Source organism: Dipodomys ordii, unplaced genomic scaffold (assembly GCF_000151885.1).
Source record: "Dipodomys ordii isolate 6190 unplaced genomic scaffold, Dord_2.0 Scaffold28, whole genome shotgun sequence".
Classification (NCBI taxonomy): Eukaryota; Metazoa; Chordata; class Mammalia; order Rodentia; family Heteromyidae; genus Dipodomys; species Dipodomys ordii.
In genome coordinates this window covers 10,137,574-10,162,697 of record NW_012267244.1, presented here as the reverse complement: position 1 = coordinate 10,162,697, position 25,124 = coordinate 10,137,574, and the positions used below count along the sequence as shown (strand labels likewise).

General features: G+C 35.3%; 1 protein-coding gene across 1 annotated transcript in view; it reads right to left on the bottom strand.

Moving 5' to 3' along the window:
- The window catches only part of Homer1 (homer scaffolding protein 1), a 97,466-nt gene that overhangs the window by 45,441 nt on the left and 26,901 nt on the right, over nt 1–25,124 (bottom strand). The window contains exons 2-5 of the mRNA XM_013015946.1: nt 18,411–18,567; nt 16,144–16,275; nt 14,116–14,208; nt 8,159–8,298 (exon numbers count right to left, since the gene is read on the bottom strand). Of these exons, the coding sequence (XP_012871400.1) occupies nt 8,159–8,298; nt 14,116–14,208; nt 16,144–16,275; nt 18,411–18,567 (522 nt within the window). The remainder of the gene's footprint in view (nt 1–8,158; nt 8,299–14,115; nt 14,209–16,143; nt 16,276–18,410; nt 18,568–25,124) is intronic.

Genomic DNA, 25,124 nt, shown 5'->3' with positions numbered 1-25,124 from the left:
ATGTATCATGCTCAAGGCCTGTTTAGCATCCCTAGCACCAAGATATGGAGGAAAGGAAAAACAAAAGAAGTGTGATATTAAGTGGGTAAATTTGAACTTTATTCACTTCTGGTGAGAATGTAAAATGGTATAGCATGCTTTGTACAATAGTCTGGCAGTTTCTCCAAATATTAAACACAGAACTACCATATGATCAGCATATTATTATATGATTCTGTGCACATGAAATATTCAAGATAACAAGTACATTAGTAGTTGTTTCAGGTTGGAAGAGAGGTAGATGTGTGTGTGTGTGTGTGTGCACAAGCGTATGTATGTGTGTGTATAGGGAAAAGAAGTAGCTGTTAATGGCCATAGCATTTTTAGTATATTTACCTAGTTGTGTAACTTCCAGTGCTGATTTTTACACCTTACATGAATTGTTTGGTGTATAAATTCTATCTTCAAAAAGCTATTATTAAAAATAGCACAGGAATGTTAACAGCTAAGTGGGTCCTAATAAAATAAAGGCATAAGCCAATTATTCTTCAAATCAGTATTTTTCATGCTCTACCCAATGACACTTTTATGTTAATTATCAGGTTGCACCAATCTTTTTTTTCTGTCATCTCAGTTAAAAGAAAAAAATATATACACTTATTTAACAAACTTATTATCTGTAGTATCTTAGATGGCAAGAAATTACATAGGATATCTAGAAAAAAAAGCTAGCTCAGAAACCAAGAATTTCTAAGGAAGTGAGCTTAACATGTAACTGCCATTGTTGAACTATGATAAAAATTAGCTTGTATTTAAAAAGTGAGAGAAAAAATAAACCTTGGAGTTTAGTGATTTGAGCTGCTCTAAGAAGGAAAATCTTTAATGATTTCCCTGGAGTAACCTAACCATTACCAAATAATGTTACTAAATACCTCTTCCCTAGATTTGCGTCCAATTCTATAAAATGAAGTAGTTGAGCAACGTATGTAACAGCCAAAGCTCCTTCAATATTCAAAGTTCTAATATCAACTTAAAAAAAACATACTTAGATGTTTATTTACGAATTAATTAATTTTTCTTTTTTCAAAGTTAATGTAATGTTATTGTTATTATTAAGGTGTCCTACAGAGAGATTCTCAAGTGAGAGAATGATTGTACATTTCTTATTTGGACAATGTCACCCCTTCCTTCACTTTTCCCCAATATCACCCTTGATATCAACTTTTAAACTCCAATTTGCAAGGGTCACAAAAATCAGTGATTTGATCAACACTGGATATATGGCTAAATTAAACAGTAAGTAAAAAATGAAAAACAAATACAAAGCACAATATATATATTTTTTATTGTTTAGTTGTACCTACATTTTACACACTCCTTATAAGTGCCTCCCTAGACACAGCATGACTACTTTCAATATATTTCAGTGAATTCTCAGCTTATTTCCATATGAAATGTGAGTCTAATGTATTATTTATCCACAAGAAGCAAGAGTTGGCCCCAATATTTACAAGTGTTCCTTTTGAAAACCTAGACTAGGGTCACCTCCACTTCATCCCTGACAATTCTTTTTTTAAACCAACAACTAAAACAACAAAAAAACGGTATCATTAGATAAATTCTGCATATTCTACTTTACCACAGACCTCTCCATTCTTTACTATCATACATACCACAAATTTCACACATATATATGGCTTGCTTTGCCTCTGTCTAGGTTCTGTCTTGGCCCTTACTACTCTGCTAAGAGGGAAAATAGAAAGCCAAATCCAAATGAAAAACATTTTCTCTGCTAAGTGCTAGAGTTTTAATGAGCTAAGATTTTTAAAAGACCTCCATTGGGAAGATATAATCTAGGATCAATCTGACCCATGGCAAATTACCACACCCTATAACTCTAACTATTCATGCTAAAAACAGCAGCTGATCATAACTAGAGATGGAATGATGAACATTCCTTCTCATTAATTACAGCAGAGAACTAAAGGGAGGTAGCTTAGCAATATCCTTTTTTTTTTACTTGTCCTAGGGCTTGAACTCTGATCCTGGGCACTGTCCTTGAGCTTCTTTTGCTCAACACTAGCACTCTACCACTTGAGCCACAGCACTACTTTCAGCTTTTTCTGAGTAGTTCACACGAGAGCATGTCATGGACCTTCCTGCCTAGGCTGGCTTCAAACCATGATCCTAAGATAGCAGGTTCCTGAGTAGGATTACAGGTGTGAACCACCAGCACTCAGCTAAGTTCCAGCTTTATTTAGTTTTATTCAATGAATGTTATCTACAGAAATGTTATTTTTTTCTTTTTTTAATACTTATAATCTTCTAAGTTTTGCTTTCTATATATAAAAGAGGGAGATAGATAAGATAGTATGGGGAGTTTCAGTAGTGAGATTGATCTCAACATCATTCACCTTTATTTGTAACATCTTCAAAGACCTATAACTGTATTTAATTCAAGATAAAGTATCTTTTGTTTATTTTATTTTATATTTATACTTTTATATTTTAGTGAAAATGGATGTAAAATTTTGAATGAAATTTTAGCTTTTGAAATTGTATAAAAATCCTTAGTCACAATGATAAAGTAGTGGCTTTCTGATGCTTTAATACGCATAGACAAATCTACCCAGAACTTTGGTAATATTATGGTTATTGCACTGGTTTAAAGTAAAACCAATATACTACAAAGTAACATTTCTGCATCCATTCTTTAATGAGTATCTGTTGGAAACATAAACACATTAAGTAGCAGAAATATCCCTTACAGAATAGAAGATACATGCAGTACCTCCAAAATACATAAAGTCTAGCAGCACCATAAGAACATACTATCTAAACATTAGAAGAATCCATATATAATTAGTGCTTTAAAGAGTCTAATTTTCATATAATAAACTTATCAAAATTTCTCAGTACAAAAATACCTTCACAAACTATTAGTAAATGCCTGTTCTCAACTCTCAAAAATATAAGCAGTTTTATTTGTGAATATAGTACTGCATATCTGAGCATCACAAAGTATAATGAGCAAAATAAAAACTTGTTTTCAGGATTACATTTCAGTATAACATTCCAATAGCAATGGAATACTATAAAATTAACTATTTCCAAAAGAATTCTAAGTATTTTTAAATCTTAAAAAATCTATTATTACTTGTAAGAAATAACAACTTCTACAATGCTACACAGATGACCAAACAATACCCTTGAATGACAGAACAAAAACCTTTTCCCACTGTAAACTCTAGTCTATTTAGCCTAGAACTAATCTAAGACATATAGTCTAAAACGATGCCCTAAATACTCCAGTATATATTTTATCAATCCCAAAAGGTTTTTATCATTTAAGTTGAAAATAATTTTTAAAAGAATAGCAATTTAGATAAAATCGAGTAATATATCCTCAAAGAAATTGGTGAACATTTCACCCTTGCGTGAACTCCCTATTGTACACATTCCTAAACCTTTAAAGCATTTTTAAAAATATGCTAAGAAAGTATTAATTCATTGAGACTAGTTTAATGAGAATATTTTGCATAGTTTATAACAAGGACATAAACAGTGCTATAGCACTTGAATAAGTAGTATCAAACAATCCATACATTTAAAATTTAGCTCAGCAGTATAATTGAAAAACAAAACAAAGTAATCTATAATGCTACTCAATCAGGTAAAATATAAAAAGTTGCAATAATTTAGTATATAAGCTTTAAAAATAATTTAAAAAATTATGCTGAATGGAATCTTATTCTAGGATTTGCTTGACTAACATTTGTGTGCATTGGGGTCCGATCCTCAGCACACTCTCTTAAAAAAAAAAAACCAGTATAGAGGAGTGGCTGAGGTAGAGATGAAACAAGACTCACCATTTTTTAAAATAATTTAAGACTTCCTAAAAAAAAAATTGTATAGTAAAAAGATACAAAAAGTAAAAGAAATTTAAAAAAACTCTCTTAACTCTAAAGCTACATAACTTTAAAAACTTAAAGCTTATAGAGAGTATAGACAATCTATAACTGTAATACTAAAACTTTCAGGGCTAAATGAAAATGAAGGCTTCTATTGGTATCTTAATGACTCATGAGATTCAGGCATACATTTTTATTTCAAGAAGAGCACAAGAAGCTTTTTTTTTTGTTTTGGTTGTGGGGCTTGAACTCTGGGCCTGGGCACTGTCCCTCACCACTTCTGGTTTTCTAGTGGTTTATTGGAGATAAGAGTCTCACAGACTTTTCCTGCCTGGATTGCTTTGAGCCAAGATCCTCAGATCTCAGCTTCTTGAGTAGCAAGGATTACAGATGTGAGCCACGGCACCCAACACAAGATGCTATTAGTATAACTCTTTTTTATATTTTGCCTGTCCTGGGGCTTGAACTCTGGGCCTGTGCATTGTCCCTGAGCTCCTTTGCTCAAGGCTAGTGCTCTACTACTTAAGCCTTAGCATCACTTTCAGCTTTTTCTGTGATTAATTGGAGATAAGGTTGTCACAGACTTTCCTGCCTGGGCTGGTTTCAAACTGTGATCCTGAGATCTCAGCCTCCTGAATAGCTAGGATTACAGGCATTCAAGTCAACTTTTAATTTAGTTAACTGAGTAGGGGGTTCCCTACATTCTTTTCTTAAAGACATTCTATGATTTTTGCTTACTTTTTAGAGAAGTATTAAAAAAAACTTCTGCTTTTTAAACTAAGTACTGAGACAGAAGGGAAAACAGTCTAAATAAGCCTTAAAAAATCATGATTGTCTTCCTTTGCATAGATAAAAAGAATAGTGTATCCAATTTAAACATTTAAGAGTTTCAGGTTAAAATAAATATATTCTAATATACTTTCTGGACCTACTTTATGAAATACTAACCTTATTTCTATATGGCCCTCCTAGTATAGGAGTTTAGGCACAATAATATGATCATACTTGTAATTTATTTTAAATGTATTATTAATCAACAGTAACAACAAGGGTGGATAAAGCTGAGCTGTCAACTTTTACTAATGAACTTGTGACTATCTAGGACAATTTGCCTACACTCTGGGATTTAGTCTTCTTACCTGTCCAAAAAAAAAAAAAAAGCCTTCAAACTTTGACATTTCACTAATCCAGAGCTTATATGTGCACACATGGGTACACACACACACACACACACATGCATGCACTACTGAAATAGGTACTACTCAATGTGAGTTTTACTTTGATACTTTCTACTTATTTTCATTTTCAGAATGCCATGGATAATTACTAAATTGATTTCAAGCTACTACAGTTACTCCATACCTGAGATATCTTCTATTTCTGACATTCTAGGATTCTAGAAATAACTACAGAACACTCAGTCTACCTCACATGGAAATACTGATTTCACCAAGGTACTAGTTGAAATACTGATTAATAAAAAAAAAAAATCACAAGATGAAGTTCAGAGTTCTAAAATTCTAGTTACATTTTTGTAAAATAATAACTGTAACATGACATAATACTTTTAAGCCAACTAAAATCTTAAATTGACCTACTAAGCTTCTTAACTTTATACACATATTTATAACTGTCAAACATCTATCTCCATGGTAAGTCTATAAATTTGAGTAGTCAAGAAAGTTTATGTTCAAAGTAACTTTTTCTTTTTGGGTCGTGGGGCTTGAACTCTGGGCTTGAGCACTATCCCTGCGCTCTTCATTTCAAGCTGAGCGCTCTACTGCTTGACAGTGCCACTTCTGGTTTTCTAGTGGTTAATTGGAGATAAGAGTCTCATGGGCTTTTCTGCCTGGGCTGGCATTGAACCATGATCCTCTGATCTCAGCCTCCTGAGTAGATAGGATTACAGGTGTGAGCCACGGGCGCCAGGCTCAAAGTGACTCTTAAGAGACTCCTTACAGAGAAAAAGTAATAGATGAAGACCAATCCCTGTTAAATATGCCAAATACTAAGAATCAGCAAAACAGGGAATATGAAAAAAAAATTTAGGTACATAAAGTAAACTAGAAATAGCTTTTACAAATGTTAAATTTATAAGTTCTTATTTCTAAATGCCACAGTGTTTAATGGAGATGGTTTAATTTAGGTGTTAACGAAATCAATTCTATAACTAGTTGAGTACAGTTAAGTTTATTTATCAAATGGATATGTTAATTAGAACTTAGAAGTCCAGAAACTTTTCCTTCCCTCATCATGAAGTATTTTAAGAATTGTATACGGAATTATTTTTGAAAGTGATATTAGGGTTTAAACTCAGGGCCTTCCACTTGCTAGACAAGTAATGTACCACTTACTTAGCCCATATCATCATTGCTAATTAAGATTATAAAAATTATAGTCTCTGATTAAAAGATTGCATGTATAACACATCAGCGTGAATATAGTCTTAGATTGGAAAACTAAAAATTTTCCTGTCTTTAGTCATCTTTATAGTTTTAGAAAGAAAAATACACATGCTAACTACAAAATGTTTAATTTATGCAAAATAATTATCATTTTAAGCAAAAAGTAACCTCAAATTATTTTCTTTTGTTCATTTCTTTTTTAAAAAAACCTTCTTTCTCAATTTTATTCTTCTTCAGTCTAATTACAAGATCTTTCAATGCTAATTTCCAATGACCCTAACATTTAACAAATTTCAATTTTAATCAAAATCCTCATAGGTTAAAATATTTCACACGTGTGTGTGTGTGTGTGCGTGTGTGTGTGTGTGTGTGTGTGAGCGAGCGCATGTGTGCCAGTCCTGGGGCTTGAATTCAGGGTCTGGGCACTGTTCTTGAGCTCTCCACTTAAGCCACAGCTCTACTTCTGGCTTTTTGGTGGTTAATTGGAGATAAGAGTCTCAGATTTTCCTGCCCAAGTTGGCTTTGAACCACAATTGTCAGACCTCAGCCTTTTAGTAGAGCAGAATTATGGGCATGAGCCACTGGCACCTAGCTTTCCTTTCATTTCACAATTCTTAGTATGCCAAAGAACTTGATTTCCTAAAAACTGGTCTCTCAAAAAACATACAATAAGGTCTGGGAAGGTGGCTCAATGGTAGAGTGCTTGCCTTGCATGCATGAGGCCTTGGGTTTGATTCCTCAGCACCACGTAAGCAGAAGAAACTGTAAGTGGCACTGTGACTCAAGTGTAGAGCTCTAGCCTTGAGCTGATTAGCTGAGGGACAGTGTCCAAGGCCCAGAGTTCAGGCCCCATGACTGACCAAAAAAATTAAATAAATAAATAAAATAAAACATTAGGCAGTTACATTTCTTCCCCCATTCAAAATGTGTTGAAATCTAACCATACAGAAGTGATATCTAAGGACTCTCATTGGACTTTGGAGCTTTGTAAACCACTGGAAACACAATGCTTCTCATTATTTTCATAAAAAGACAATAAAATTCTGCTCAGTATGTCAAACAAACTCCTTTTTTTACTAAATTAAGGTATTTTCTTACACTTAAATGACTGTCTTCTGTTCATTACAACTATTACATGAAAAGAAATCTTAAATTCTGTATTTCATTTGATAGTTTTAACTAAAACTATCAAAAAATGAAAGTTTTCAAATAAAATATTTTAAAATAGATTACTGATACTTAAGTTTACAGTACTATAATATCATAAGCCTCCATAAATACCTCTTAAAATACCATAGTATGGTCAATAATTACTTTAACTGGTTTGCAACACTTGTAGGACAAACTGTATCTTTTTAAAACATTGAATTCTTTTAAAATTCAGAAGCAAATCAACTTCTTTTTCTTGATGTACAAAAAATATCTATCATATTCCTTGGATCCCTACCATTTCCTTCAGTGAAATCGTGCTCTTAGGTAACCTCTAGGACTACGACGGTATAATTTCAGAATGGGAATTCTATTTTTTTTTTATTGCAATTTCCAAGCCTTAAAGAACAGATAGGAAAAAGAAAACAAGTTAACAAAGAGGTTTTTAAAAGCCTCCTGTTAAAAATAGGCAGAAGGATTTATATTTCATTTCACTAAATATTATAAATTCTGTAATAAGCTCAATATATTTTTTTCTAAAGGAAAACATTTACCTCAGTCCATCTCAGCAACTATGAACAATACATTAATAAGAAAAAACAATCTGCCCTGGTACTTTCATTCGAAGATTACAATTCTAAAAATTTCTAAAACCAAATATATTTCCATATGTACACTCTTTACTTAATCATGATTGCTGAATTAAATCTGTACCTATGTGAAAATGGCAATGCATTCTGAGTTGGTTCAGCCCTTGGCTCTGAGTTCTGTGTCACATCAGGTGTTCTTTCATCATCCGTCCCATTAATACTTTCTGGTGTTAAAGGAGACTGAAGATCTCCACCTGCTGATTCCTGCAAGAAAAGGGGTGGGGGAGAAAAAATAGTTACACTTTTGTTCAAATATACATCTTCAAGTTAAAACCACCTCTGACATCTTAAAGAACAAAACGTCAATAGAAATTTAAGAAAAAGCTTAAAAATAACTTAAAGAGAAATATATTTTGAAGCAAAGCAAGCTATAAAATTCACTGAAACACAATACACCTTAGAATGATAAGCATAACACAATTTGGAAATGTAGTTTCAAAAAACTTGAAAAAGCTGGGCGTCAGTGGCTCACGCCTGTAATCCTAGCTATTCAAGAGGCTGAGATCTGAAGATCATGGTTCAAGGCCAGCCCAGGGAGGAAAGTCTGTGAGACACTTATCTACAATTAACTACCAGAAAATCAGAAATGGCGCTGTAGCTCAAGTGGTAGAGTACTAGCCCTGAGCTGAAGAGCTCAGGAACAGCGCCCAAGCCCAGCATTCAAGCCCCATGACCAACAAAAACCAAACCAAACAACACAAAAACCTTGAAAAAATTTGGGACACTACAAGCAATCATCTGGTCAGAATAAAAGGTATTCAAAGGTGGAGTCAGTGGCTCACTACTATAATCCTAGATATTCATGAAACTGAGATCTGGTTTGTGGCCAGCCCAGGCAGAAAAGTCCTTGAGACTCCATTTCCAATGAACTAGTAAAATGTCAGTCTGAAGACATGGCATTTAAAATTCAGAAGCAAATGAATGTCTTTTTCTTGGTGTACAAAATTATCTATTATATATCCCTGGATCCCTTCCATTTCCTTCAGTGAAATCATCCTATTAGATATACTCTAGGACTAGGATAGAGTACCAGCCTAGCTCAAGGATCTGAGTTTAAATCCATGGGCTATCAAAGAAAACCAAATAGTCGAAGAATTACTTAAAAAAAAAAAAAAGGATTACAGTGACTGTGATGGCTCATGCCACTCAGGAAGCTGAAGCCTTGAGTTTGTGGTCAGTCTGTACTATTGAGTGAGACCCTGTTCCAAAAAAACCCCAAAATAGCAGAAAAATGCAAAACAAACAACAAGAAATATGTAATCTTGCTTTGGAGAAAGAAGGAACTAGAGGAGAAGAAGAGAATGAGGAAAGGAGGGTTAAATGAAATCTGCAACAAATTTAAATTTTTAATCTGCTCTAAATTTCAGTTCATTTAGAGCTATTTGGAAATGTAACCGGAAATACCTTAATAACATATATCATAATACTACTAGTACATTCCAGCTTTCCTTCTCTAGTAGTCATAATAGAATTGTCTTCACAAATCTTATCTTTACTTTTAATCAAGTTTTGCCTATCAAAGTAAGCTTACTTTATTCTTCTAGAAAATAAAATTCAATATATAACCCAAGTTATTACTTTTTTTTTGTCCATCATGGAGCTTGAAATCTGGGCAATATTTCTTCTTGTAAATAATAAAAATAATAATTTATTCTTATAAGTGATTTCTAATACCTGGTTATCATTCATTTGATAAACCTGTTACATAGTAGCGCAGAAAAAGAGCAAAAGGAAGAAAAAGAGAAAAAGAAATAAAGATGGGGTGGAGATCTCAGATAAACATCTTCTAATCTTTTGATATAAATTATTTCCTATCCTTGGTCACCATCCAGAGCTACTATCTCTGAAATCAGGATTTTCAGACACTCATAATAGGTCCTTCAAAAAAATATTTTATTACTTTTAAGTAGTTGTACAAAGGAGTTGTCATTCACCAAAGCAGTTTATGAATACAGTGCATTTTGATCAATATCACTTCTTTCAACATTTCTCACCTACCTACCTACTCCCCACCCCTTCCCATAACTTAATTTTAGGCTAGGTATTAAATTTTTTTGCAGCAAAGTAGTTTATGTGTACAATGCATCTTAATCTGTGTCACTACTTCAACATCTTCACTCTTACTCCTTCCCTTATATTTATCAATTCTGTAGTATATACAATGAATTCTTGCCTGCATTCTGCCCCCTTCCTTTTTCATTCTTCTGCCCCTCTCCCCTTGGCCCATCCTCAGCTCCAGTGGCACAACTGGTTACTTTTAGATGGAGTCAAAATAGTTTTTATAGGGCTACAGATATAGCTCAGAAGTAGAGCACTAGCCTTCCATCTTCAAAGCATCAGAACTGTGGGGGGAAAAATCTCTTTCTGCATTAGCAATGTTCTGCCTTCTCTATGGTAAAGGGTATTGACAGATGATGCACAAGGTTAATGGATTATTCTTCATTCTTATGTATTTTTCACCCACCACTTGCATTAAATGCTTAATAAGAATTAGCTGTACTTGTCCCTAACCTATTTATATCAATTATATTCATATAATGACTATTTTATAAATTAATAAAGTATGAATATAAGCCAGAATGATTATCTTAATGAAAACCAAATGAAACAGTGAAGATAAATGGCTAAAAATTAAAATATACCCCACAACTGAATTAGACATATGTAATTTACTCTGTATTATTATATATCATAAGTACCACTATATAGCAGAAAAATGACATAGAAATCTAATATCACACTTATTTTTTTTTTAATGTAAAGACTGCAGGGAGCAAGCTTCTGGGAATTGGGAGGAAATTCACTACCAGTATAGTTTATATAAGGAAGAAAAGGTGGAGGGCAGGGGTTGGGGAACATGGCTCAAGTAGTAAAATGTCTGCTCAAAAGCTCAAGGCCCTGAGCTCTAATCCCAATACCACTATACTTAAAAAGAAAAAGTAAGAAAAAAAAAAGATATGGTGGGATTCTAGACAATAGATCATAATCAAAGTATTAGTGAAAAATAAGGCACTGTATTACTGAGTTTTAATTTATAAATTATAAAAGCACAAATTCTTTCCTAAGAAACTTTTCACATTAACTGACATCTGATAAATGCTGTACAACCTCCTGTTCTCCCAATCCATCCCACTCCTTTACACATACCTGTTCTTCAACCTTACCTAAACTTGATGCAATCTCTTTACTATAAGCTATTGTGCTACTTGGTCAGGCTCATTCTAGATTTAATTTTCTACACACATCCCTCCAAAAGTCTAAGAATGGCGAAATGGAACTTTGCTCTAAATGTCTGGCTTCTTTCTACTCAAGCCTTTTCAGAGGCAAAATGTCTACATACTGCTTCTAAAAGCATAGTCAAAACAGCATCAGCATCTCAGGAGTTAGAAATGCAAACAACCTGAGCCCCATCTCAGCTTTACTAAATAATATAGTGGGGGAGGGACTCAATAATGTGTGTTTTACAAGCCTTCTACAGAATTGAGGCAACATGTATACAATTAAGGCATCTAAATTGTATTATGTAATTCTTATGTGCCAGCTACCATTTAAAGGCTTTATATCAGTAGCTTCACCATTATAATCATACCATCAGCCATAGATATTTACATTTATTGAGCAATTACTACATGCTAAATACTTCCCAACCCTCACTGAACTCTTCCAATAACCCTAGTCCCATTTTGTGGATAAAACAGGAGTACTTTGTCTTAATTTCTTAAAATTAATAAAGGTTAGATACAAGATTAAAATCCTCCAATTTCTTTTTTTGGGGGTGGGGGGGGTCCGGTCGTGGGGCCTGAACTCTGGGCCTGCACGCTGCCCCTCAGCTCTTCAGCTCAAGGCTAGCGCTCTACCACTTGAGCCACAGTGCCACTTCCAGCTTTTTTCTTTTTGCTTATGTGGTGCTGAGGAATCAAACCCAGGGCCTCATGCATGCAAGGTAAGCACTCTACCACTGAGCCACCTTCCCAGCCCAAATCCTCCAATTTCTATAGCCTACATTATTAAATACTCATTCTTCTAAACCATTCTATAAAGTAAATGTTATGCTAAGGCTACCAATATATATATATACATATTTGGGTAAAACAACTTTCCCAAGATCCTACAGCAACAGAAAAAGGATTTGTCTAAATTTATCCGTCTTGTAAATGTATACTTTTTTCTTTTTGATGCTAGGGCCTGATAATATGGTAGGCAAGTACTCTACCATTAAGCTACACCTCCATTCTGAAGACCCAAGTACTCTTAACTAATGTGTTAACTATGACCGATTTAGTATCTATTACTCTTGATTATTTCACCTAAACAGTAACTCATTATTCTGTTTATTCTTCTTTCTGCCCAATTCCTAAGTAACAGCCTACTTTTCAGGCAGAGAATTAACTCAATAGTGAATTAAGCCCCCAATTTTAGGTGAGTAGACTAGAAGTTGGCCGAGGGTAATGTACTTCAAATGAAACAGAAACATTACAAGAAAGAAGAGTATGAAAGAAATGAAAGAAATACCTTTTTGACTACACTCTCTGTCTTTGACACATTACTAATCAGGTAAAATATTTTGAAAGATAAAAGTATGCCTATTTTGGTTCTCAAATGCTGATGACTTTGATTTTATACTTCCCTATTTTTTTAAATTTTTCACAGCATTTCCCAAATATAAGTATCTTTGATATATCCCTCTGGCAAAAGTAAAGGCTTACAGACAAGCATTCCATGCAAGAGGAGTAGGTATCCAAACAACAGGTGATAGTATACAACTAATTAAAAAAGATGTTATGATAAAGAGAAAGAAACAATGGCAAGCTTTAATGCACTATAATTGGTGTCCTTCAATTTTCTCTTACTTAATGTGTTGTTTCATCTTCCTGTAAAAACAGAATTACTAACTCAGGGCTTCCTACTTCCTAAGGAGGCACTCTACGCATTTAAGCCAGGCATTCTGGTAATAGGCCTTTCATTCAGGGCCTAGATACTGTTCCTGAGCCTTTCTGCTCAATTCTAGCTCTCTACCACTTAATGCCACACCTCCACTTCTGGTTTTTTGGTGGTAAATTGGAGATAAAGAGTCTCACAGACTTTCCTGCACAGTCTGGCTTCAAACCATGATTCTCAGATCTCAACCTCTTGATTAGCTAAGATTGTAAGCATGAGCCAGCAGTGCTCAGTTGGTATTAACTATTTCTGAGAAAGGGCTTCATTTTTTGTCTGGGTTAGTCTGGCCCACAACCTTCTTATTTATACTTCTTCCTGTTGTAGCTGGAATGACAAGTGTGTGACCTATACCCAAAGTTTTCTATTGAGATAGAGGGGTCACATTACTTTTTTGCTCAGGACAGCCTAGAACTCAACCCTCCTGATTTCAAGCCTTAGAGGAACCAAAGGCCCTGCAGGAAGTATCCCATTTGATATCAAATTACAAGCTCAAAGCCACATCTTCCTCTATTTTGCCTTCATACCTCAGAGACACTATTCCTTTACCTTAATAATCCTAGGGCCAGATGCCAGGTGACTTGATGCTATTGATAGCTAATTCTAAAGAGTTTTCCATGGAAAACCCACGAAAAGCTCTACCTTGGTTTTCCCTTTGCCCCTGCTTTCTGCCTGACCATCCCCGAGGCTTTCCCAAGGGATTCTACATGTTATACCATGCCTAGTTTCCATATCCTATGAGTATACCTTGTATTTTTTCTGAACCTCTATTGTGGTTCCTTTCATGTCCTAATTTGTCTGACCACCACCATCTATATAAAAGAAAATGAAATAAAAGCACAGGCCAATCTATATCATCTTTGGGTACTTATGCTTTTAAGTTTTATGTAGATTGATCTGAGTTTTCATTAATAACTTGAATTTTTAAATATTCTTACAATGATATGTACAGAAAAAAAACTACCAACAGAGATCAGAGAGTGTATTTCTATGTCAACTTTGTAAGCTTTTCCCAAATTAACTCTAGCATAAAGGATAACTGAAACTAACAAGTCACATAAACACAAACAGAAATGAAATCTTTACCTGTGAAGGTGTACTGGTAAGTTCCATCTTTTCTTGTGATTTCTCCTTTGCTAGTCGAGCAGCTTCTTTAAATTCCTGAAACTTTTCTGCAAACTGAATGTATAAAGACTATCTACATTAACAAAATAAGCCAAAGCGATCATTTTTACCTTAGTTTGCTTTCATTTTCTTACACAAGCAGTACAGCCTCCAAAGCAATTATAACTTGTAATATGATAGAAAAAGAAGCTTATCATCAAATAATTATTATACATAAAGCACTCAAGATCAATCTTATAAAAGTATTATAAATAAGTTGGAATTCACTATTAACCATTGTATTTATATACCTCTGTTGTTCAGAAATTATGTAAGACCAATGTGGGCAGAGGGTGGGAAGTAGAATCAATAAAGATAGCATACTATGTTTTCTTTATTACTGAATTTAGGTATCTACTTATTAACATCAGAGTACTAAGGAAATAATTTGTTATTACTAAAGTATCAGTATTACAAATGTACTATTATCAATGACAAAAATAAAAATTTATTCCCAAAGATTTCTAAACAGCAATGTTCAGCACCAGAAAAGTGTGAAATACTTTACAAGGTCTTTAAGACTGATAATTTGAAGACAAAATATTGCTCATGAAATGCTAATTCTTAGAAAAACACAGGAATAAAATTCCTCACCCTGTTTATTGGCTCTCACATTGTATTGCATCAGAGTTGAGACTCTAAATCCAGATAAAATACCATTTTCCCTAATATACTAATTTATATGTGCCTACTGTCATATCAAAAAGCTGAAATCTAGTTGAGCGACAGTGGCTTATGCCTGTAATCCTAACTACACAGGAGGTTGAGGTCTGAGGTTCAAAACAGTTCAAAACCAGCCCAGGCAGGAAAGTCCATGAAACTCTTATCTCCAGTTAATCTCAGAAAAAGCCAGAAGGGGAACTGTGGCTTAAGTGATAGAGGGCTAGCCTTGAGCAAAATGAAGCTCAGGGACAGCACTCAAGCCCAGAGTTTAAGCCCTAGAACTAGGGGGTCGGTGGTGGGATGGGGAAGGAAGCTGAAATCTGTGTCGCTATCAGATTCAGAGGGATTTGTGGCAGGAAGTTACTGGAATTTGATCCAAGGGCTCTGCACTAAAGGCTCTGCACTTGCTAAGCAGAAATTCTACCACATTAGCCAGGCCCAAGACCTTCTTTGCTTTAATATCAGATAAAGTCTCATGCATTTTTGCGCAGCAGTCATCTTCAGAGCATGATCCTCTTACCTATGCCTCCCAAATAGCTGGGATTGCAAACATGAGCCAACATGTTTGAGATACCTTACTTTTTGTCAGTTAGCCTTGAATCATATCATCCTCATTTCTGCCTCCAGAATAGATAAGATTACAGGTGTGTGTGCCACTATGTCAGGCCTTAGGTTCAGGTTTCATAATTCAGAAGAGCTTGATATACTTTCCTATCTTGAAGACAATGCCTAACTGAGGGGTGTTAAATCTCTGAGCAAAACCCCTTCTGAAACAGTAAGTCCCAACTTTTATATCTTGTCATACAGATAATATAACACAAAAGCCCTTCTTAATAAATGCTAACCTTTTTTTTTTGGGTGCTAGTCCTGGGGCTTGACCACAGGGCTAGAATGCTGTACCTGACCTTTTGTGCTCAAGGCTACCACTCTACCATCACTTGAGCCATAGTTCTACTTCCACCTATTTTGGTGTTTAATTGAAGGAAAGAGTCTCAAAGACTTTTCTGCCTAGGCTGGCTTTCAACTGTGATTCTCAGATTTAAGCCTCCTGACTAGCTAAGATTACAGGTATGAGCCACAGGCGCCTGCTATGATGACTATTTTTAACGTATACTATTTTCTAAGAGACAGAGGAATCTAATGATCTCTTGCTTCTTGCTCTAAAGTCACTACTGCTATTTGAGAATATTAACAAATTTCCCAAGTATTTTATAACCTGTTTGTTGTTATATATTCAATATGTCAGAATTAAAGATGAAGATTTTACAATATTATGATTTAACTTACTTTTGAAAGATGGTGCTCAGAGGAGAATCCCAATCCATAGACAGTATTTGCCCGGCTATCGGCCCACTGGCCAAACTTCTGAGATGTTTTAGTAAATGTCATGTTTGGGGTGATGGTACTATTTATTATTGCCTGAAAGATAAAAACAAGTATGTGTAACCAGGCCAAAATTATCAAACAAGCATTTAAGCACAGAACTATTTAGTTCTAAAAATTTAGGATCACTGAAAAACAATCTTTAATGTATTAAGTGTAGAAGTAGTTTCTGGCATAAATGACAATGGAAAAATACAGTAACTAGCAACTATAAATACAATGAAATTCTTTCCACTAAAAATTCAATATCTTATATTTCAAAGTTTTTCTATAATCTAGAAAACATCAAAGCATTTTTAGCATGGTCAGTTTCTTCCCCATGAATGTTTAAGGTCATTGTTTATTTAATTTTAATGACATTCACTAGAAGCAAATAGATCTCAGTCACAACAGTGTTTGCATATTTAACAGAAAGATCCCACATTACAAAAAAATCTTTCAAAATTGAATAGAAAAATCAATAGAAAAAGTGATGCTGGTTTTCTATATCCATAAGAAAAGAAGTTTTCCTAAGGTTGACTTACCTGAAATATATCATGATACTGAAAAGTCTTTCAGTATTTCCTTTACTACAGGGGACAAAACTTACTAAATATAAGCTTTAATTTCTTTTCTTATAAAGTAGTACAATTCATGACAGTATCACTTCTATTTAACACATAATTTCTTAAAAATAGTACTTTAACATGTTATTAAATATTAACTTGGGAGATCATGAAGATAGATTTCAACTATTACAACATCTTAATTCATTGCTCTGCCAGTACCAAAATCATTTTAATACTCTCCAAAATTAAAACTAAAATGTAATTCCAACAGTAATAAAAAAGTAAAAAATAAAAAAAAGCATGCATCTGAGAACATAGAAGAGGATCACAATGGCTTAATAGCTATGTCAATATGACCATATAAAATGATGTTTATCAAAATGAACTCCAAGAAATGGAAACAAGAGGTTTTGTTTTTTTAAAAAGTGGCACTATTTGCAATTATTTCTTTTTTCTTTCTTTTTTTTCCTTTGGTTTATTCCCGGTCACTGTTTTTGATTTCTCTATCCTTTGTCCTGTATGTGTTTATCTGATTTGGGGAACTGAAGGGGAATCACAGAAAAGGTGGGGACAAAGGGTGTATCAATTCAACAGTGGTACTCACTAGCAACTAGGTTGGAAATGACCTTTCCAACTTGCAAGGAGGGGAGTCGGGGGAAGTGGGAGAAAATGAGGGAGTGGGTAACACTGTTCAAAAGAGATGTACTCGTTACCTTACTTATGTAACTATAATACCTCTGTATATCACCTTTACAATAAAATTTAAATTAAAAAACTGAAAAAATGTATGCTATCAAATCCATAAACAGTCATTTAGTGAGCTATTAAAAGTGGAATGAAAAGTCAAACATAGAATAAATTTATCATACACAGTATAAATATAAAATACTTATGAGCTATGCAGGTACGGATGAGTAGCTACATGGATACCTGCCTTATTAAAGACAATAAAACAAAACTGGCTTTTTCCTTTCTTGGACAGAAAGTAGATGTGCTGTCTATTGTTATATGAGAGCACCTTCTTTTTTATTTATTTATTTTTTTGGGGGGGGTCCCGTCGTGGGGCCTGAACTCTGGGCCTGGGCTCTGTCCCTCGGCTCTTCAGCTCAAGGCTAGTGTTCTATCACTTGAGCCACAATGCCACTTCTGGCTTTTTTCTTTTTGCTTATGTGGTGCTGAGGAATTGAACCTAGGGCCTCATGCATGCAAGGCAAGCACTCTACCACTGAGCCACCTTCCCAGCCCAAGAGCCCCTTCTTAATCATCAGCGTAAGCAAAAGTCCATGATACTCCATCTAAGTGAAAAAAGCTGGATGCAATGGCGCATGACTGTTATTCTAGCAATCATGGGAAACCTAAAATAGACTAATCAGGTTCATGCATACACCCAGGTGGGAACTGAGTCCCTACTGTAAACATAATTAGTGCAATAAAGGGCTGGAGGTATGGTGATGTGATTCAAGTAATAGAGCACCAACTTAGCAAGCACATGGCCCTGAATCAAACTCTAGCACCATAAAAAGTAAGTTTCAAATATTTTAGTGAAGATGAATCAGAATAAAACAGAAATGCTAAACAGTATGTAGCAAAACATCAAGATTACATAAAGTAAATGTAACTTACCTTTGAGCCATCTAAACTGATTATCCTATACACATTTCTTGTGCTATCATAAAAATAAGACACAGTAACTGCGTGCTTGCTGGTGGGTACCCAATTCTTCTTTGTGTTTGGGTCAATCTGGAAGACATGAGCTCTAGTGCTGAAGATAGGTTGCTCCCTGCAGGACAGAAAAGAAAATGGCAAACTGAAAGCAGCTTATTTTATTTCATTCAACAAAACAACATGAATTAAAGGAATGACTCTGCATAGCTAACAACTCCCATATACCCCAAATCAGGAGAAACTTTATTTCTAAAGTAAATATTAAGTATTCAGTTATAAGCTTCTTTAAAACAATTATAGAGCAGGGTGCTGGCGTCTTGTGCCTGTAATCCTAGCTGATCACAGTTCAAAACCAGCAAGCCAGAAAAGTCCATGAAACTCTTATCTCCAATAAACTACTCAGAAAAAGCTGGAAGCGGTACTGTGGCTCAAGTGGTAGAGCACTAGCCTTGAGCACAGAGAAGCTCAGGGACTGAGCAAAGGCCCTGAGTTCAAGCCCCAGGAACAGAAAAAAAATTATAGTCCATCCTTGTTATTCAGATTCTACATACACAATTTCACCAAATAAAATTTACCTGCAACTCCAAAGCTAATACAGCATATTTTTACTATTAAAGATAGCCAGATCAGTGGAAAGATGTGAGCCATCTGATATGCTTCCATCTGAATTCAATCGAGACAACATTCTACCTTCTTTTTTCATCATTCATACTATATAAACAAGTGTCCTTTTTTGCATTGTTGGTATTTTCACTGTTTAAGAGGGTCTTCAACATAGTGCTGAAATGTTCCTAACTAAGCTCTGTTTCTAGGTACAGCAAAGCTATATATGCCTTGTGGAGAAAATATATGTTAGATAAGCTTCACTCAGGCATGTATTACTGATGGCCATGAGTTTAATGTTAATTCAGTAACAATACATAAACAGAAAAACACAAAATCTAGTTGTAGTGCCCCATACTATTATCTCAGGCTCTGAGAAGATGGGACAGGAGGATGGCAAACTTGAGACAGCTTCGGCCAAACAGCAAGTTTAAGGCTGGTCTGTACTAATAGTGAGATTATATTTCAAAAACAACCTCCCCCAAAAATAGAAGACATAAGGAAAGAAGGAAGGGATAAAGGAAAGTGGGGAGGAGCGAGAAAGAGAGAGAAATAAAACAATGTTATGTACTGCTAGTTTACAAAAATGTTGGGAATAGAGGCTTGCAGTCAACTGTACTTTTCCTAGAAACAATTGTTGTGTTTGCTAATTCAGTGTTCCTGGTGCCTTTACAGATCATAATTCTACTGTGAAGAATAATACTAATAGATAACTTTAAAAAAAGTTTTGCCTGGCTCAGATCTACCTGTTATTAGGAAGTATAAGTTCAGAAAAAGTAGTACAGCCTTGCACTGGAGATTCATACCTGTAATTCTAGCTACTTGGAAGGCTGAGATCAGAAGAATTGCAGTTTGCAGTCAGCCTACACAAAACAGATCACAAGATCCCATATCTACCAATAAAAATTTATAAACAACAAACGGGTGTGATGGCTAAAACTTGTCATCCTAGCATAAATATAAGGAGTCAGGGTCTAGGCCAGCCTAGACATAAAGTTAAGATTCTATCTCAAAAATAATGAGTGCAAAAAGAGCTGGAAGTATGGTTCAGGTTGTGGAGTTCTTGTCCAGCAGTGCAAGACCCAAGCTCAAACCACAGTACGGAAAAAAAAAGTATCTTCTATTTGACCATCGCATGCTTAACAGATTTTACCTATTTAAAACTAGGCACTGGTGGCTCATTTTACCATTTATAAGCCAGGAACTGGCAGCTCAAACCTGTAATTCTAGCCGCTCAGAAGACTTATATCTGAGGAGCTTGATTCAAAGCCAGGCTGGGCAGTAAAGTTCTCCAGACTCTATCTTCAATTAACCAGCAAAATGTCAGACTGCAGGTATTGCTCAAATGGCAGAGTGCCAACTGTGAGTGAAAAGGCTGAGAGTATGAGGCCCTAAATTCAAGCCCAAGTACTGGCACCCCACCCCCCACCAAATATCCCTAGATTATTCTGCTAACAGACAGCTTACCGAAAACATTTATGGCTAATATACTATACATACTTTCTTTTCTGAAGCAATTAAAAGTACAAAAGAACATTTTAACTGGTAATATTAAATGTTGGAAATTAAATGAATTCCCTTTTTTCACTTCAATAATATCAAATACTATTAAAATATTGAAGAAAAACAGTAACATACAAAACAAAAAAAATGATAAAAAGTCAAAGCAAATCTAGGCTGTTGGCAAAATGGCTCATCAGGTTGATAATACTAAGTAGCTGGGTATCACAGGTCTTCTGTGTCTATTTTACCTAAGTGTGCTGATGTGAAAGGGAAGTACTTTTCCTATAAGTAACCTATCTCCCAGTTTTCTCTGGGAATGTCCAATACAACCTTTATTTTTCCTTTATTCCTTTCTGATGACTCATTCCCTCCTTTTCCTCCCCTTACCTTCCTACCTTCCTTTTTCCTTCCCTCCCTCACTCTTTTCCTCCTTTCTCTGCTTTCCATTCTCCTTTTTCTCCTTCTTTCTAAACAGGGTCTTGCTACATACATACTGACTGAATCTGCCATCCTCCTGAGTGCTGTGAGTGCTGAGTCCTGGAATTACATATAGGTCTTAATTTTCCCTATATAGAATTTCTTCTGAAAATAATTGATAATTTTTTGCCATTCCTTAAAAAAAATGAAACAGAAAGCTATTCCTTCTTGCTTAACTGCTATTATATATGGATTCATTTAACAAAGAATTACTAATCTACAAGGAATCGTGCAGAGTGAAGGATTCTGATTTGTAAAGTCTTATTCTTTCCCCTCCCCCCCATTCTCAATTCTTGACTTGAAGGGAAGTTCTGTTACAACTTGAGTTATCTTCTAAAAGTTGTATAACTTTTTCCACCTTTTAAAGTTCCTGGTAAAAATGTAGCTTATCAAACTAATCATGGCTAGTTCTAAGTAATAACATATAACTGTATTAAAGAATATGAGGAAAGAAGACAGGGCCTTATTCTTTTTTTTTTTTTTTTGGGTTCCATCGTGGGACCTGAACTCTGGGCCTGGGCACTATCCCTCAGCTCTTCAGCTCAAGGCTAGTGCTCTACCACTTGAGCCACAGCACCACTTCCGGCTTTTTTCTTTTTGCTTATGTGGTGCTGAGGAATCGAACCCAGAGCCTCATGCATGCAAGGCAAGTGCTCTACCACTGAGCCACCTTCCCAGCCCAGGGCCTTATTCTTTAATGACTTGATTTTTTTCTTCTGTTAGTTGTAGGGCTTGAACTCAGGGCCTGGGTGTTGTCCCTGAGCTCTTTTGCTCAAGGCTAGTGCTCTACCACTTTAAGCCACAGTGCCACTTCTGGTCTTCTGCTGGTTTACTGGAGATCAAAGTCTCATAGACTTTCCTGCCAGAGCTGGCTTCAAACTTGTAATCCTCAGATCTCAGTCCTCAAAAAAGCTAGGATTACAGGTGTGAGCCACTAGATCCAGCTTGAATTATTTTTTGTTTTTGTTTCATTTGTAGTGCAGGTTAAAGATTGTAGGACTGTGTACTAATAAATAAAAAACACAACGATTTTCAAGCTCTCTATAATCAATTAAACAAATCCACACTCAATGAAAACGCAAGGTTTTCAGTCCAGTAAAAGGTCTCCAGCTGGGTGCTAGTGGCTCACGCCTGTACTCCTAGCTACTCAGGAGGTAGAGATCTGAGGATCAAGGTGCAAAGCCAGCCAGGGCAGGAAAGCCTGTGAGACTCTTATTTCCGATAAATTGCCAGAAAACCACAAGTGGTGCTGGCTCAAGTGATAGAGCGCTCACCTTGAGCTGAAGAGCTGAGGGACAGCGCCCAGGCCCAGAGTTCAAGCCCCACAACTGACAAAAATAAAATAAAAATAAAAAAGCTCTCCACATCCTATTAACTTGTTCAATTAAATTAATCCTTACAATTTAATTTTGTTCTGAATTTAAAAAAGTCTTTTAGTTATAAGGAGACAATATTTCAATATATCTTAAGTACATAGTGTTTTTTTTTTTTTCCGAAATCTGCTATGAACAGCTGGCTTCTTAAAGAGTTATATTTCAAGATTTCTCTGAGATCAAATGCCAACCTATCAAAGTCTGGATGATAAATACCAGGGAAATAATTTTCACTAATAAAAGGAAGAAAATTCCTACAATGACAGTGTAATGCATCTGAAAGTACATACTAATGAATCAGCCAAACTTTGATTGAATTCCAAGATAGAGGCTGGAGATGCATTTGCCTAGTATGTGTTAGGCTTTGGGTTCCCAAACTGCTGTCCTCCTCGTGAAAAGTAAAGAGAAAAGAGAAGAGACGAGGGACAATGCCTGTCCTTTAAAAGTGAGAGAAGACAGACGTATTTAAAATAAAATACGCTCCATCATGAAAAATTATCTGAAAATAAGAAACTGAGGAATACTGAGTAGTATGAGGGAGAAACTGATGCTTAGGGAAAGTTTGAAACAAATTATGGCACAGTGAGAAGAGAGCACAGTACACTATTGTATTCATGAGGAACATTAATAAGTATGAGTGCCTTTGAATGAGACTGGAGTGAAGAAATAAAGAAGCCAGTTCATGAGGGTATGCACTGGAATTGACTGAAATTATAAACAGGAAATAGTCTTGCAGTTTAAAATTAAATAAGACAACGCTGTGTTTGCCTAATATACACAAGGACCTAATCTGGATTATTAGGGGAAGGAGAAAAACCCCAAAAGATTGGCATGTAGTAGGAAGCAGCCACATATGTTGCTAAACACATACAATGCAGGACAGACAGCTTCTTACAACCAAGAATTATTCAGCCCAAGAGTTTGGGCCAAAGTAGGGAAATCCTGATTAGGATCCTGATGTAGAAAGAACATGAATCTTCTAGATTTTTAGTCTGGGATTGACTGAAAAGATCACAGTGCCAGTATGCAGGAAGAGAAGCAGAAAGAAGATTAAAGGATCAGATGAGAAAAGCAATACTACACATGTTAATAAATGTCATTTAGGGGAAAATAAAACTTTTAAGAGAGCTGGGCACTGATGGCTCATCCCTGTAATCCTACCTACTCAGGAGGGTAAGAGCTGAGGATCATAGTTGAAAGCCAGCCCAGCAGGGAAGTCCATGAGACTCTTATCTACAATAAACCACCAGAAAATTGGAAGTGGTACTATGGCTCAAGTGATAAGAGTGCTTGTCTTGAGCTGAAGAGCTGAGGGACAGCGCCAGGCCCAGTGTTCAAGCCCCATGACCCAACAAAAAATTAATTAATTAATTAATTAAGAAGTAGCAGAGAAGGCATAACTGAAATCTGAAAAAACAAAACCGTGAAATGAACTTGAAACTGATTGTCCCAGATGTCCAAGTATTCTGGTTAATATCTTTTTTAATACAATGGCTAGCACTTAATTATAAAGATTAGAAACACTATTTTCTTTACATTATTTCACACTCATACTAACCGGATCAAATACTATGGAACAATAGTCTGAGAAATGTGCTGTATATTTAAATAAGTTTGAAATATGTAAAATATACATTATAGTAGTGAAGGGTCTAAGAAATTCTACAATAAAGAAACACATTTAGCCTGAATCATTCAGTCTAGGGGAAATTATTTGGCCTCAGAACTCTTTTCCATGAAACACACATTAACAGCTCATAAAATTTAGATTTATTACAGTAATTAGGAGACACAAAGGTAAGTTCAAGATACATACTACCTCACTGATAGTTGGTTATGAAATTCTATCATTATTACTGATATCACTAATTATATTTAGATAGTAATGATCACTAGAAAATATATATGGCAGCTCAAAATTAGGCCTTAAAATTGGTAATAGTTACATTATTTCTTAAATATTTGTTAAAAAATTTAACTTTACTAAGAAAATAAACAGTAATCTAAAACTCAAATTTTAATAGTTAATAGGTTTGGCATAAAATGCTTTCGATTAGTGTAGAAAAACTACACAGATACTACGGAATCACTTATATGGTAATGTCTTAGTATCTACAATCAGAATAATAAGCAGTTTTAACTACTACATGGATATGAGAAAAGCTTGTTAGATTACTTTCCTGTTAGTTCCTTAAGCAATTCCTCAAAATTGGTATAAAAAAAATAATAAGGTTCTTCATCCTGGGCTAAAATTCTGTCTTAGTACTATATAATGACAGGGTCTAAAACTGTAAAAATGTTAAGTATAAGATAACTGAGGAAAAAATTAGTAATATCAGAATCTTGTTTTAAAAGTGAGGCTTATTTATTATTATTATTATTATTGGGGCTGGGAAGGTGGCTCAGTGGTAGAGCACTTGCCTTGCATGCCTGAGGCTCTGGGTTCGATTCCTCAGCACCACATAAGCAAAAAGAAAAAAGCCGGAAGTGGCGTTGTGGCTCAAGTGGTAGAGCGCTAGCCTTGAGCTGAAGAGCTGAGGGACAGTGCCCAGGCCCAGAGTTCAGGCCTCACGACCGGACCCAAAAAAACAAAAACAAAAAAAAAGTGAGGCTTATTTTGGGCTGGGAAGGTGGCTCAGTGGTAGAGCGCTTGCCTTGCATGCCTGAGGCCCTGGGTTCGATTCCTCAGCACCACATAAGCAAAAAGAAAAAAGCC